This window comes from Chaetura pelagica, unplaced genomic scaffold (genome assembly GCF_000747805.2).
Source record: "Chaetura pelagica isolate M959 unplaced genomic scaffold, ChaPel_1.0 scaffold3, whole genome shotgun sequence".
NCBI lineage: Eukaryota > Metazoa > Chordata > Aves > Apodiformes > Apodidae > Chaetura > Chaetura pelagica.
This window is the reverse complement of record NW_009952974.1, coordinates 16,443,176-16,458,794: the sequence shown is the minus strand read 5'-3', so window position 1 is coordinate 16,458,794 and position 15,619 is coordinate 16,443,176. Positions and strand designations below refer to the sequence as shown.

Below are 15,619 nucleotides of genomic sequence, written 5' to 3'. Positions count from 1 at the left end.
CTCTTAATACACTCTTCTGCAAGCTCACAGAGATGATCACATTCACTTATATCCCACAAACACACCTCAATTGTCTGTTACCTCTTTCTTCCCCCTTAAGCAGCTACAGCACCTCCCTGGCCAGGTTTGCACCAAACCTGCACCTCCATCCTGATACCACACTAATTACTAAGCAAGGAGATTGGGTCAATTACCTGTCTCATTGCCAATACCATCACAAACACAACCCCAGTAGCACTCTCTTATGAGCTGCCACACACAAGCCTCAGAAGACAGCTACAGCACCTCTGACAAGCTACTGTTGGTACCAGCTGTTAATTGGCCAAGCAACAGTTAAAAGTTGTTCAAGAAGATGCCCTGTCCCTCTCACAGTACAGTGGTCGGCTCAATTTGCAGATTAACAGGACCGCAACAGGAGGTTCAGTTGGTTCACCCTGTTAATGCATGACAGTTGCCCACAGATAACAGGAGTCCTTCCTAAGGGCAGCCCAGTACAGCCATCACTTCACACTGATCTGCCAGGCAGAATTGCTGAGCAGCATTTTTAACTGAGACTAGATTAAAAAGCAAACTACCAACACAAGGGGCTACAGAGCCTTCACTTGGTATTACTCCACCCCAGATCCATCAGTACAACCCAAAATACCTATTTCTTTATAATAAACAACAGAGGGTTCAGAGCTAGGACTACTACTAGTTACTGCTTGGATTTCCATGGGAAACCAGTACACACAACAGCCCTTTCTGCATCCACTGAAGAGATTTTGGCAACAGACATGAAGACGACAATTGCCGTTTGTCCTGCCTCTGCACAGGGCTCTCACAGTACATATGCAAATCTAGTCATCAAGTACAAAATAGCCAATTTACAATACCTGATCAGATTTTTAAGATTATATTGTGCATAAGACTAAAGCTGGGGGTAAGTTTCTCTAGTGCAAGCAGGCGTTGAGTAGATTTGAACCTTAGATCACACAGCTCCTAGAGTTTATCCTCAGACCCCAGGAGGACCTGTAAACTTTGTTTCGCCTTCACCGTCAACGGCATCTGTGAGTTCTGTTTAAACCAGCAGCACCCATGGTGAGTAGCTCGCTGCAGAGAGGAGCATGTTTACATCAGTGCAGAACACAAAACAAATCTGGCATTCAAAAAATGAGGAAATGGGAGTGGGGTTGTCTGGGCTGCAGCCATCTTAAATTGTCTAAACTGAAAGGTGAGTGAATGAAAGCCCCTGTGTCAGCCTACATGTGCAGAGCAGCTGCCAGAATTGTTTATGCTTAAGATGTATCCAACTACCTGGAAGTCAGTTACAGGAATGGCTCTGTGTAGAAATCCCAGTGTTTGCTAGCACATGACTGTTCTTCCAGCTGCACAGGAGTGTAGTGTAGAAACAGGAGGGATGTCCACTGGCCAGTAACCCTTCACTGCAAGCATCCAGGACATCCCAAGCGCCAGGCTCTGCTGCCAAGGGTAGTGCCACAGGGCACAGAGGATTCCTGAGACAGATCCCAAAGCCTGTCAGAAGTCAGAACTTGAGTGAAGTATCAGCTACTCGATGAGTTTGTTACATCTGAGTGGGTCAGCTTAATTCAACGTCAGATGGCTCAGGATAGCCTCTGCTGGCAGCTGGAAGAGCCATTTGTTCAAACAACTCAAAACACTATTGTTTTATAATGAGAGGAGAAAAAAAAAAAAAAAGGAATAAAAAAAAAGTGGTTCTTACAATTATCCTTCATTCAGTTATACTGGATGAGGCCCCAGAGGCTGGTGGAGATTTGGGAAGCCCTGACAGCTCCTGCAGCAGGAGATGCAGTGTCCTGCCCTCTAGTTTTCACTCCGAGTAATGCATGATCGACTCCACATAGTTCCCTGGGAAGAGCCCCGTCACTCCATTCATGACCCCCTCATACCAGCCATCATCATTTTTCTTGATGACATAAATGATGGCACCTTCCTGAAATGAGAGCTCATCTTCTTTGTCCTTCGTGTAGTCATAGATCGCCACCACTAGGACAGAACAGAAGAGGACAGTTAGTTAGGAGAGGATACAGGAAGAAGGCAAAAAAAATTCCACCTACCTCATACAAAGTTCTCCACATTCTAGCCAATCTCGGAAAACTGCACTGCCTCACCTCTGTGTGCTGAATGACCTGCTGCATCCAACCCTTTCTAAGAGCTCACACTTTGAAGCACAGCAGCCAGGACTACTTTAACTCTCCTATTTCTAGACCCACCTAAGGAAAAGCTTACAAATACATGATAACTTTTGGTGTGGAATGATACAGAGAGGTGAGTGTAACTCCCCATAGCTATAACCACTCAGACCTACTCCAAGGTTCATGTATTAGATATATGTGCCAAACCAGACAACAACTAACAGTCAGACAGAAAACAAGGAAGAGGGAGCATACTAAAAGACCTCTCTACAGATCACAGTGAGAACGAGCCAAGGCTGCTGTCCCAGACTTCTACCTACTTTAACCACCTCCACATTTAAATCTGTAAAACACATCCTGTGCAGTCCCTCTAGCTAGAAATAGTCACTCCTGGGGTATACAGTGCCAAGGTCAGGAATCCCACTTAGGAGCTAGGAAGGTGGTTCTCTGAGACAAAATGTATGCCTACTATATCAGGACATTTTTCTTACAGCTGCAGAGTATTTTACTGAATGCACAAAAGCTGCTGGGAGAGCCAAAGAAATTGGACAAAGCACTAGCAAATATTAACAAATATTATTGTCCTGAAGTGGCAGAAAATAGAAAATAGTGGCAGAAAATATCAATAGCTTGATATTTTTTCCATTCTGTCCTGGTTTGAGCCAGGATGAAGCCAATTTTTCTTTTCACTGATTTTTTTTTCCTTCAGTAAGCTTTCTTGTAACTAGCAACAGTGTGTTCTGCTAGGCTGATAAGACAGTGGAATGTTTTTCTAACTCCTGAGGCTTCAAGGCCGCACCTGCACTCTGCCGGCTCAGACACTATGGGGAGATCTGTGACCCCCCCCGTAGGAGGCTGAGTTAGACAGCAAAATTGGCCAAAGATACTCCATTCCATATATCTACGTAAGCTCAGAGGAAGGTCAGAGAACACAGAAGACAACTTCCTTCCTTCTTCTTCTCCCCTTCTCTTCCGTCCATGGCCGGCGTCCAGGGAGGACTCTGTTCATCCATCACCGTCGACCCTTAGGATTGAGCTCTCTTGACCCTTATCACTCTCTGCTCTTTCCCAGCAGCAGCTCTGGGATTCCTCGGGACTCTTCCCAGATCAGGGAAGTGCTGTGGGAGTTGCTGGGGTGGGGGGAGGCGAGAAGTTTTTGCCCATACCTGAATATATCTGTATATAATTGTATATATTTTCTTGTATGATTCATTAGTGTTTTAATTAAAGCTGTGTAGTTTAGTTTTCAATCCGGCCAAGTCTCTCTCTTTTTCTCTCTCTCCTTCCCTACCTGGGTTGGGGGGAGGGGGGATCGAGAGCATTGTTGTCGGACCTGAGTCAAACTGTGACACATTCTTAGTTCTATCATTAAGTGTTCCATACAGAAAATCAGCTATGCTGGACTCCAAATACTTTAACAAATAGCATCAGTCACTGCTTTGATCACTTGGCAATGAACCATGCAGTGTTGCCACTGAAACAAAATGGATGTTGGACAGGGATCCTAAAATCTTGTTCTTCGAGTAGAAAGGAAGATACTCTAAACCAAGGCAAGGAGAAAAAAATAACAGCATGTGTTCATGAGCACAGTGTCCAAAAGTCCTATTAAACTCATCATTCTTTTCAAAACAGGTCATTTCCTTTTGAGGGAGCAAAGGAATCAGTTGAAATTTTTACTAGGAAACCCTGGATCCTGAAGAGATTATAAAGTAAAAGATATAAATCAATCTGGCTGGAGAATCAGAGTATGTAGAGAGGTTTATTTTTCTTTAAAATAAATCTCCCAAACAGGAGGTTTGTATAATTTGACCAAAGTATATTTAAAATGGCTGGCTCTAACTAGCAGAGTTGTTAAATAACTAATTCTAACTAAATTTAGACATACCATTCTCGGGGAACAATACAGAAATGGAGAAATGAGTAAATTTTCAGCTTGAAAAACAAAAGTCACTATATGAACAGGATACATTCAATTAAAGTCTTTTAAAATTCCTTTTTAACTGCCTTCTATACCTGTTCATTTTAAAACATTTCTTTCTTGAGTCACTGTGCTGTTGTTCTTCATTCTCTATGTAAGACTAATCCAAGGATCACAGTACCTTCCTTGATTTGTCTTTTTTTAGTGTAGTCTAGTCCCTCTTGATACTGAATGGACAGATTATTACATGATCACAGGCAGGAAACTCCTCCCTAAGTTTGTGATGAAAGTTCACTTCTTGTTAAGCCTCTTACAAAATTACCTGAAGCCTGGTTTGGTTTTGACATCACCATTACGTTCTGCTGCATGTTATTTCTGTGCTGGCAACTCTAGAAGACGGTTTAGACCTTTAAACCTTGTAGTCCCGCCAGTTCAAGCTGTGCGCTTGTCACATACCACAAGTTACCGGGAGCCCAGGCCAGTATTGCAAAAAAGGCTCCAAATGAGACAAGAAGCAGCAATACTGACTCAGGAAATAGCATCTTTCCCCACAAGAGTGAGCCCCAAACACATGCTGCAGCACTTCTCCAGATATACCACCTGTTCAAAGTGCAACTGCAGCACTGATTTAAATTCATTTCTGACCTCATATGAGTTTGATTATTAGGATTAAGCAGACTACTGAAAGATGAGTCTTAAACAGATTACAGAGGGTTTTAAAAAAATGTCATCAGCCAGCAAGTATCTTTCTTTTGTGAAGAAAGGGATAGAAGAGTCAGGCTCTTCTAGTTTAACTTTCATTCTCTAGGTTGCCATTTGGAGGAGCACCTCTGCCACAATACCAAATAATGGCTATGAATGAGGCAGACTCCATGTCTAAAGCAGGATGGCAAGAGCTTTTACAAAATGTTAACAAACACAACACTACCATCTCTACTAGCTCAAACCTACCCTTTTCTAAGTAGGTCCTTGGTGCCCAAGGAGGGTCCTCCTCAGCATATGGATCACTGTACTCCACCACAGCTGCTTCCTCCTCCTCATAATCCTCTGGAGGTGGAGGTGGAGGTGGAGATTCATCAAACACTGGCTCATCCACAGGTGGTGGTGGGGGAGGAGTATCTGAAACTGAAAATAAGCGATAGTATAACCAGGAAAATATCTCTAGAACCATGGCAGCAGGTTGAAGTAACACTCCCTGTTCCAATTAGTTGCACTGGGACCAATAGTTAGAACTTGTGGAAACACACTAGAGACAACAAATTCAGAGAAGGAAGAATTTGGTTCCTTCAGTAACTATTTCTTTTTCCCCTCCTTCATACTTTCAAAGGCAGCAGAGCAGGCAGAATCCTGGCTACATAGAGACAAATCTCAAGACAAAAGCCACATATAATAAAGACACAAGGAAGCAGCAAACTTACTGTTTTCTTGAACTCTGGCGACAAATCCCATTAGTGGTAACTGTGGAGTTACCTGTAGGATGGAGGGGGGAGGAGGAGCAAGGGATGCTGCCACAGAAATTAAAAAGAGAGAGGCATTCAGTTAGAAACACAACAAAGCAGCAAACAGTAGAATAGACATCATCAACACTCCCAACAGTCTGCCAAGAAGCTGAAATAAAAAGGCTGACAGTCAAAGAAAAATGGCTCAGGTGGTTTAAGCATATTCCTAATCCTTACTTCAAGGAGATTTCTCTATTTTTATGATCTCCAACTCAGATCTTTTTCTTAAGGTTAAGAATCCATGCTGAGATATTCTTCTGATATGACCAGGAGATTCCCTTAAGTTGAAGTTTATTACTACAGCAATATCGCACTTTATGAACAGATCTAACTAACAAATGTATCAAGAGGATTCTCTGACTATAATCCTCCACTTGTCAGATCAAATTGATATTTACAAAGATGACTTCTGTAACAGCATCCAGGAATCCTTAGCAATGCAAATGGATATAACTACTTTTCTCCAAAACGTAGGGAAAAAAAAATTAAATGAGGTAGTTATTTTAGGCAAAACAGAAAAAGATGCCTTTGAGAACCGAGCATACGCAGAAGATGCAGACCTTATCAGTAGAACACAGCACACTGTGCTGCTGCTGAGTGACAGGGACTACTCCAGGTGTGCTATCTCCCTTCCTCATCACCTGATTTCACAGACCACTGCACTGAACACCAAACAGCGCTTTCATTGTCTTTGTACCATACATGTGAATTCACATTTAAAGAAGACACTCTCAGCCAACTGCAAATGTTAGAACACTGAATAGCAGTTTAAGCCAGGAATGAATGTTTCAGTTATCTAGTTAAGTTTAAAAAAGTTAACTAGTTTTATCTATTTTTAGTACTACTTGGCAAGACTAATGCAGTAATATTCTTTAAGCCAGTTACAAGATTATATTTCAGAAAGCAATTTTCTAGTTAGTAGTGGTGTACAAAACCATTTCATCATCTCAAAAAGAATGAGGGGAAAAAGGTACACTTTGTGTACCAGTACATTTATTTAGCTTGCAGAACAGAACTAAATACCTTTCAGACTAATTTCAGAGCTTGTAAGAAAACTGCCAGGTATGATGTAGTATTTTTCATAATTTATTTACATCATCATAGCAAATGAAAAGAACTCCAGGACATTTAAAATTCATGTCTCAAAAATTTCTTCTGTTTGCTTATTTTAGTAACTCTTCTCTGAAGTGCTTTGCATTTCTTCTGTCACTCATATTCACATTCCTTTCATAACCACACACGTCAAACAAAAAAAAAAAACACAGAGCAACCATCCTTTTTGTTGCAAAAATATCCTCGTACATCCATATAAAGCCAGTGCTATCATGTCACCATTTAATTGATATTCCTTGGAAAAAACTGAAATACATTTCTAATTACAGATTCTTTGAGTGGACTGACATGACCTCTTAAGATTATTTATTCCTTCAAGTGTAACCACAGTAGCTGGAACTTGAAGTCCCACTGAAATGCAGTAATATTCATTAATCCAGCATTCTTGTGCAACTATGAAGTCCCTGCCTTGTTAACTGTGATATACAAATGTACAGTTTCAAGGTTTTTCCTCTATTCAATGTCATATAGATTCATACAATTTATGTCTATCATATGAGACTAGCCTCAGTTTCCTATGTTCCTTCAGCGTGTTTACTTTGTGTGCTTCAGGTATTTCCTTCTATTTGAAAGAAATAATCAGGCTTTCCACATTGAAAAATAAATCAACTCTGGACAAGAACTCCGAGAAAATACAAAAAAATCCCTCTCTTTAATTTGTGTTGTGTAGTTTAATCAATATGGTAATGCTAACGCTAGCTGACATCATTCCTTGTTTATCTTAACCATTTGGTCTATGCACAGTGCAGAGACTATCGTATTATATTGTCTCTACATTACTTACTCTAAGCAATGTTGACCTCTAGGGGTTAATACACTAAGTATTATGCTAATAATTACTTTTTTGATAAAGTGCATCAGGAGAACTTTACTGTACCTCTGCTGTCTCCAACAATGAGATAAACACCAGCTCAAACGTTCCCTCCCAGCTTCCTTCCATATAGACCATTGGGATTATGAGTTCATTGACACAGTTGTAAATTAATTCAGAAACACTCAAGAGCACCTTACACTGAATTGCTTCAGTCTGGTAAGAATTCAGATATACAAATAGTGTAGTGCAGTCCACCATCTCAATACTTGCCCAGCTTCTCCCACAGGATCTTCAGCCTGTGCTGAACTCTATGCTGCTTAGATATTGGTATCGCGGGAGCATTGCAAAGTTAAAACACTTGTTAGGTGGCATCGCTGTCAAGAGCGGCTTTGGGGCAGGCATATGCTGAGGTCATTTAGGGTCTGCATTTCTTAATATTTTCTTTGCAGTTGTTAAAAAGTCTCACTATGAAGTAGAGAAATCTTATTATCTTAGAAGTGGCATTCAAAAGAATAGGGCAAGGCAAGTATCTTTTATCCTCCTGTGAAGTGAATTTCCTTCTCAAGTTAAAAACACACACCTCATTGCAGGGCAGCACATAAGCAGTAGTATTTGAACCTGACAAAATCCCTTGAATGTAGATTGCAATATTTGACCTAATTCCAAGTTCAGTGCTCAACTTAAAAAAAAACAAAAAAAACCACCAAAAATCACCACCCACAACAATCACAAAACACAAATGCACTGTAGTCCTTGCAAGTCACTGTTTCATCTTGCTGGTAAGATGGAATTCCTTCCTGACAAGGAACCTTCAGTATGTCTGCTGCACCTTTCTGTAGCTTTGTCAAAAAATAAAGTCTCCCTCTCAGGTGTCTAATGCTTACCCTTATATAAAAAGTGCAATTTCTTGAACTCTCCATTAATTAGAAGAAAAAACTATTCAGAACTGATTAATGAAGAATCAGTGTTCTGGTGCAAAATCAAATATCCATGCCACACCAAACCAGATACATGACATGGTGGAGTAAAGGACTAAAGTTTGTGTAACAGGGACTGTGAGATCCACAGTAATTTACTTGACAATGAAGAGATAGTATTGTTTTAAGCTGTTTGCCTTAGCAGAAGCTTAACACTCTGTACTTGGACTGCAGCTTTGGCATGCCTACCAAGAAGTTACCTGAGATTAACTGCAAGATCTGAAGTAGAGACTGAACATAAGATTTTAAAGATCTGAAGGCCACTGCATTCACCACCATGATTAATTCAACAGAGCAGAAAAGTTTTCTTACCTGGGTTCTGGTTATAAAATGGTCCTCCATTCATCTGGTTCTGAAGGCTTGTCTGTGATGTGATTGAAGGGGGACGCCGATATGGCAAAGATCCCCCTATTGTTGGGGGTGTGTGTCGAGCTGCAGGCCTGTTCATGCTGTAGAACTGAACTGGATGGCCTAGGTTAGAACAATAAAGATATTAGCCTCCTTTTTTCATATCGGCATACAAGATTCAAAAGCTTGGCAAGGTTTTTGGGGTTTTTTTAAGACATCCTAGGAGCAGTCCACTAGTTCAGCTGCTAGAGTGGCAGGACACTGGATGTCTCAGTAACAACACAAAAAAATAAGACTCCAAACAGCCTGTATTCAGAGCTGCTCATGAAAGCCAGCATGAAAATACAAATGTGTCTATGCTACAAAGCTTCAAAATGAAACAAAATAATCCCCAGTTATCCATTTTATATAAAGTATTATAATAACTTCTTGCAAATTTAGTTTTTTATAAACCTGCAAAAAAACACACTTCACAGTCCAGCAATTAAGCAACATACACATACAAACTCTACACCATTTCCAAGATTCAAAGTTGCTACCTTCTACAACTGAAAAACACAATACTAAGTATCTTAGCACTGTTCAGGAAATACGCAGAGAATCATCTGCAGAGAAGAGAATGTTGGTAAATGCTTGACGGATGGAACAAATGAAATCATACTCAAAGATCCCTTTCAGGGAGTTGTCAATTGAAACAACTCCTTAAAAACTTGCTCTGCATTTTAATCACTTCCTGTATCAAAGCAACTGACCCTGAATCTAAGCTAGCATGAAGTAAGACCATTAAGCTATCTTCTGTGCTTCCATAAATTTCTCTGTCTTACAGAATGTAGATAACAGTAAACAGGATTTTTTATACCCATATGGGTTATTACCATCCCAAACTATTCTGCTGCCACCATTTGTGCTAGAGGTTAAGTTCCAGAGTTTGCAAGAAAACAAGAGGAGAAGGGGTGGTTGCTGTGTTTGAGGAGACATGCATGCAGGGAAAGAAACAGAGAAACAGAACAAATGAATGTGTCATTTTTTGAAAACCTGTATTGTTCTCCATCATGTTTTGATTGCTTTGCAAAACTTCACACTAGGCCAGTAAATAAAATGCAAATTGTTTGTTGTATTACTTGCTTGTAAGAGCAAATGCATGAACTAGAGATTCACATCTCAAAATGCACTTTTAATAGATATGGAAGAACAGTTAAGAAATAATCCACCTAGCACACAGGCTTTTCACATTTTTCTTCATGTGTCTCTCTCCCTGCTACTTAATGTACTGGTAGAAATTGGTGGTGACTGGAGAGAAGAGAGGAGAAAGGAAACAGCAATAAGAGGTTCTTAAGGATAAAATACTACAACCTCATAAACAGTAAACTATTCAGTCTCTTGAAATATTTTCTGTCTGAGAAGCCATGCAAGCAACCTCACTAATAGCATGGAAACAAAAGATCTTTAAAAAAGTAAGTAACCTGAAATTTATCTTATGGAATTGTGAATGTGAATTGAAAGCCATTAAACTATTAATCTCTGCTTGATTTTGACTTGTCAAAAATACAGAAGCAATATGGCTAAAGTACTGGGATACCGACTGCATCAAAAATGGAAAACTGATTGAGCCCTCATCTGGCATAGCTCCTCTTCTAAATATGAAAGCAGTTTAGACATCAGGATCATCTTCTGATACCAAGATTCATCACAGTTCAGAAGCTTCTAGGCATAGTCATAGATTGTAGTGTAAGTATTTTGTAATATGAGTCACAACACCTCAAACTAAACACATTTTCAAGAATGCTTCTGGCACCTGATGAAATTCTTCCTAAGAGACCAACACTAATAAGCACGCAAAACAATTCACACCATTGTGATCTGCCTCTACTATAGTGAAAAGTAATGAAGCATGGAGGTAGCCATATATTAATTTGGCTGCCTACAGGAGGTATTTTTACTCATCAAAAGCTGATGCAGAACAACAGCCTTAGAGTTAACAAATACTATATGCTGCAACTTCAGCATACGAGAAAATGAAAAACGTCAGGTGATTTAATGAGCATTAAAAAAACAAGTTGCAATGTACACCATAAGTACCACCTACTAAACCAAAATGCTTTAGTACTATTTTGCATAATACCAACTTGTATGACACTTAGCACAAAAGAATTTCCCTTTTCATCAGCTCATTGAAAGAGGACTTAGTATTTAAAAGCACTGAAGAGACAAGTCATATATATTATACTTTGCTAGATGCACTTTTTTATTCCATTACTGAAGGAGAAAATTCAGACCTAGAACTATTAGTGCTGTTTCACCCCAACTTAATTATTTGATGAAATTCTCAGTATCCAAACCATAAATGATACTGTAATAAATAATTATATAAGTATATATACAAAAAATACATAAATTTGAATCATTGCTGTTTATGGAACTAGCGCACTGTGAATTGTCTATTCTAACTGTTACCTTATAGGTGGCTATCAGCAGATATTTTCTAGCTACATTTAAAAAAAACAACAACAACAACACAAAACCAACCAAACACCTCTGCTTCTGAAGTAACTCTGAAAAGCTTTGGATGGTGATTATATCTGCTCACCAGCTGGAGCAGACACTCACCTGTAGAGGGTGTGGAAGAAACAGCAGGGGGAGTTGGAGAGGTGAAGCCATCAGGAAGGGGCTGAGCTCCTGCAGCAGAAGCAGCAGCATCTGGGGCAGCAGAGGAAGGGGCAGGAGCAGGAGGAGCGGGGGCAGGAGTAGAGGTAGCAGGAAGGGGAGAAGTGCCAGCCGAGCCAGCGGGGGCTAAGTGAAGAGAGGAGGAAGAGGTGAAGTTAATAAGGAGATATGTTAGCAAGGATTAGAGAAAGCCTTTGACTATTCAGTGTTAGCTACTTATTAGATGCAAAGTATTTTAGAATGCATGAGGAGATGAGAGAAAAACTGAGCTGTTAAATAAAGGCTCATTCCTATGTAGACAGTAAATGAGGGTCAAGCAAATCTACTGCTTCTTTGCAGATCTGAAAGGAACAACCCAGAACTTTTCAGTGAAAGCCATTACTTTTGAAAGATGTCTTTATACCTTGTTATTTACACTTTGATCTGTAGCATGGCTGCCTTTAGCTTTTGTACAAATTATAAAATGTAAAGAAAAGTAAAGCCAAAATTTTCCACTTCTTTGGTTCAGAAGCATTATGTATTTCAGATTGCACTGCAAGACCACTATACACTCTTCTTCACTAAAAGGGCTAGGCAAAGAAAAAAGGAGTACTAATATCACTTCCTATTTCTGGAAAGACCAAGGTGATTACAATGAACAAGTGTGTCTTTTGTGACAACTCAGGCTTGCATTAATGTACCAAAGATTTACTCTGCCCTGCCTCTCAGCATGCTTCTAGGTATCTGCATGAATAGCCAATGAAAAACACATTTATTTGCTAAGGACAAGGGAGAAGCTTCCCTGGCCCACTGAAAAAGGTGTTGGATCCTATGTAGTCACATGCAGGAAGCCAGGCAAAAAATTCTGATAAACATATGTAAAATACATAAAAGAAGCATCAGACACTCCCAGAAACAATATTACTTGATTCAAACTCATACTATCAGCAGCAAGCAATTTTCAAGGCATGCCTGTTTCTGGATTATTGAGACTTCTCTTGGGTTTAATCAGCACTATGTTTTGGGGACTTGCAGATAATAAAGGTTAATGCTGAGTCAGGAAAAGGAACACCAATTTTCCATTTACCTGGATAGACACTGGGAGGAGATGGTGTGGGAACAGCAATAGGAACACCCACACTTCCACTTCCACTGTTCTCTCGACTGCTACTCCGACTACTTGGGTGACTTCCTCCACTACTCCCACTGCTGCTGTAAGAAACCAAAATAACCCAGGGTATGAATATGCTGCTGCTGTGCATACATAAGATCCCTTATATAGCACCTTACTAATTCAGAGAAGTAATAAGAATAAGAGAAAAAGAAACAAGAATAATACAAGACTATATAAATCTTAGTTTTCCTGAAACTCTTCACTTTGAAAACAGGTTTTTCAGTTTTTCTTAGTGAACTTGCCCAAAAATTAAGTAACCTGTAACCTTTTTCCAAAGCACATAATTCCAATATTGTCAAACCACTAGTGAGCAAATACAGACCTTTTTTCTGTATTTTATAAATCACATAGACTGGTTAGACTCTGATTAATATGCTTTCATATGAGACTACTGAAATCTGGACATAGTAAGATAGTAAAGTAGTAGAAGTCAGGTGATTTACATTTTAAGTCCATCAGTATAGCCACACACAACAATTTATCATGTTTAAAAAGTAAAGATTTCAAGGGAAGTATTTAGACCTGTATCACCACAAAATTCTTATCCTAGAGAAAAGACTAGCATTCTGCAGAACTCTTGATATTATGGTTCAGTTTTATTCTGTTTGAAGTTATCAGTACTCTCAAAATGAAATGTTCTTTTTCAGCTACTCATTCTATAAACATCAAAGACTGTTCAAATGAAAATGTGAACTATAAGGATACTATGCAGTCTCATCATGTAGAACTCAAGTTCTGTACAAAGTCTCTTCCCAGTTTTGTAAGCATTTAGTAAAATAGTATAACGATCTACCTACTTGAAAGACTTCACGGTATTAGTAACACATTAAGTATTGTAATTAAATTATAGCACTAAAATTAAGGCGACTAGGAGATTAAGTGAACAATCTTAACATGATTCACTACTGGGTTTATTAGAGTACATTCTCATCAGGCCAAATGGTGCTCTCAGCCCATATGATGAATTACCAAGCTTCTCTGTAGAGGTACAGAAGGATTTGATCTTTATCAAATCATTTTTTGTCCACATGCTTACACAGTGCCAGCTACACTTTGTAGAGGACTCCACTGAATACCTGTAAGTGCGATTCCTCTGATTCACAGATGCTGTTCTGACAGGGCTCTGCTGTGAGGGAGCCATATTGCGGGTTGGGCTAGGCACGTAGTCATTTGGTACCACTGGAGGACGTACTGGCTCCAACGTACGATATGGAGAGTGACGTCTACACAAGGACAGGCATATTTTAGAAGCAAATCAAGACAATACAGAAAAATCCAAAGATTCTTCATTAAAAGATAGCTACATGCCAATCAATAATGGGAGCTAAAAAAATACGCTTTTCCCTAAGTTTGCAGTATCCACTTTGTTGGATGAGAACAAACAATTAAGGATGTTCTTCATGTACTTCAATCTCTAAATGCTCTTCCTCTCACTAAACTGTGTTGCACATCCCTTTCTTGTTTAAAAAGTAATCCATATCTTTTGTTCTAAAGTAAAGCACCATGGTCTGTATGTATGTACATAATTACATAGCTATAGACAGCATTCATCCCAGTTTTAACATTGTCCTAAGATCAAAGTCAAGTTCATAGACTTAATAGGAAAGCACTTTTATCACACACAGCAAAAATATTTAATGAAAACTGCCATGTGCTAATTTTCCAGTTGTTTAGCACGAGCTGTCAAAGACACACAGTTAATGACTTTTTACTCTAAAGCATGTAGTTATACGTGCTCTGCAATTATAAAAAGGCTCCTGTTGGGAAAGGCTGATGATGCCCACTGTCTTCTGGCAGAGGCATGCTAACTGATACATAAGACATGATCAGTGTAAGAGGATGCAGATTTGACAGCTCTTGACCTTTGTGAATGGTTAACAAAACAAAACCAAACAAACTCCGAACTACAGAAAAAGAAAGAATCTTCCCTTTTTCCCTTTCTGTTTACACATTTGGTAACTGCACTTACCCAATAGTTCCTTTTCCTGACATTGGCGGACTTGGTGGCTTCTGGGTGGGTGGTGTTGTACGAGGCAGTCCACCCATCTTCATATTCTGTGTGCTGACCTGCAGGAAAGAATGGGGAGAAAAAGCCTTCACTAAGCTCAGCTTCTAGGGGGAGAGACACTGAGATGCCTTTCACAATTAACTCTAAGAAGGGGAAGGTTTAAACAAACAAAAATTTGAGAGGCCATGCATCCAGTATGCGATTTCCACTCTGTTAGAAGTCAAGAGTTGTGCTCAAAGGACTCTATTACATAGGTTTTTAAAAAACTGTATATAAAAAAGTGGATTTGCCTTTAGGCTATCACAATCACTGACAATTCAGACACTGTATCTAACTTGGTTAAACCTCACAGTCATCTTTTGAGATAAAGGCAGTTATTTCAGGTTGCACTATTGAATGGTAGATTTCAAAACTATTTTTGAATACTGTTTAAAAATACTAAGGTTTCTCTAATAGGCCACAAATATAATCCATACAAATAAGTCAAAGTAACCTCCAAATATGATCCATGAATGTTTTAATGGTTTCACAGTACAATAAAAAAAGGTTTAACATAATGTTTGTTGTAGATACTATTTATGGATATGTAAACATAGAGAGAAAGCTACATGGATAAAAATACAAATATGCACTTTTTTCCCCCACCAAATCTGTAGTAATTAAATCTCTAAGAATGGATAAATAAATAGGGAGAAAAATATTTAGCAATGATGTGGTGCGATGCAATTACAGTTGTCCCCTCCCTCTCTTTCGGGTTAAAATACTAATAAAGCAACTTTTATAAAAAATAATTTATTCTAACTTCTTTTAAACAATAATCTGCATTCCTGGCAGATTGATCAATCTAGGAATCATAAGCAATTGTTACCAATGTAGGCATTTTGCTTATCTGTACACTTCCAGCCCAGCATAATTCTCTCAGTGCTTGCAGCCTTACAGGAACCAGCATACCATCTTCCTACAAGTCTC

At 39.2% G+C, this 15,619-nt stretch overlaps 1 protein-coding gene across 1 annotated transcript in view; it reads right to left on the bottom strand.

The window, feature by feature from the left end:
• Window positions 1–1,558: 1,558 nt before the first annotated feature.
• ABI2 (abl-interactor 2) overlaps window positions 1,559–15,619 on the bottom strand; it is a 30,248-nt gene continuing 16,187 nt past the window's right edge. Inside the window, exons 3-9 of the mRNA XM_009996198.1 lie at window positions 14,612–14,709; window positions 13,719–13,865; window positions 12,556–12,680; window positions 8,790–8,948; window positions 5,493–5,579; window positions 5,026–5,199; window positions 1,559–2,007 (exon numbers count right to left, since the gene is read on the bottom strand). Of these exons, the coding sequence (XP_009994500.1) occupies window positions 1,832–2,007; window positions 5,026–5,199; window positions 5,493–5,579; window positions 8,790–8,948; window positions 12,556–12,680; window positions 13,719–13,865; window positions 14,612–14,709 (966 nt within the window). The 3' untranslated portion in view covers window positions 1,559–1,831. The remainder of the gene's footprint in view (window positions 2,008–5,025; window positions 5,200–5,492; window positions 5,580–8,789; window positions 8,949–12,555; window positions 12,681–13,718; window positions 13,866–14,611; window positions 14,710–15,619) is intronic.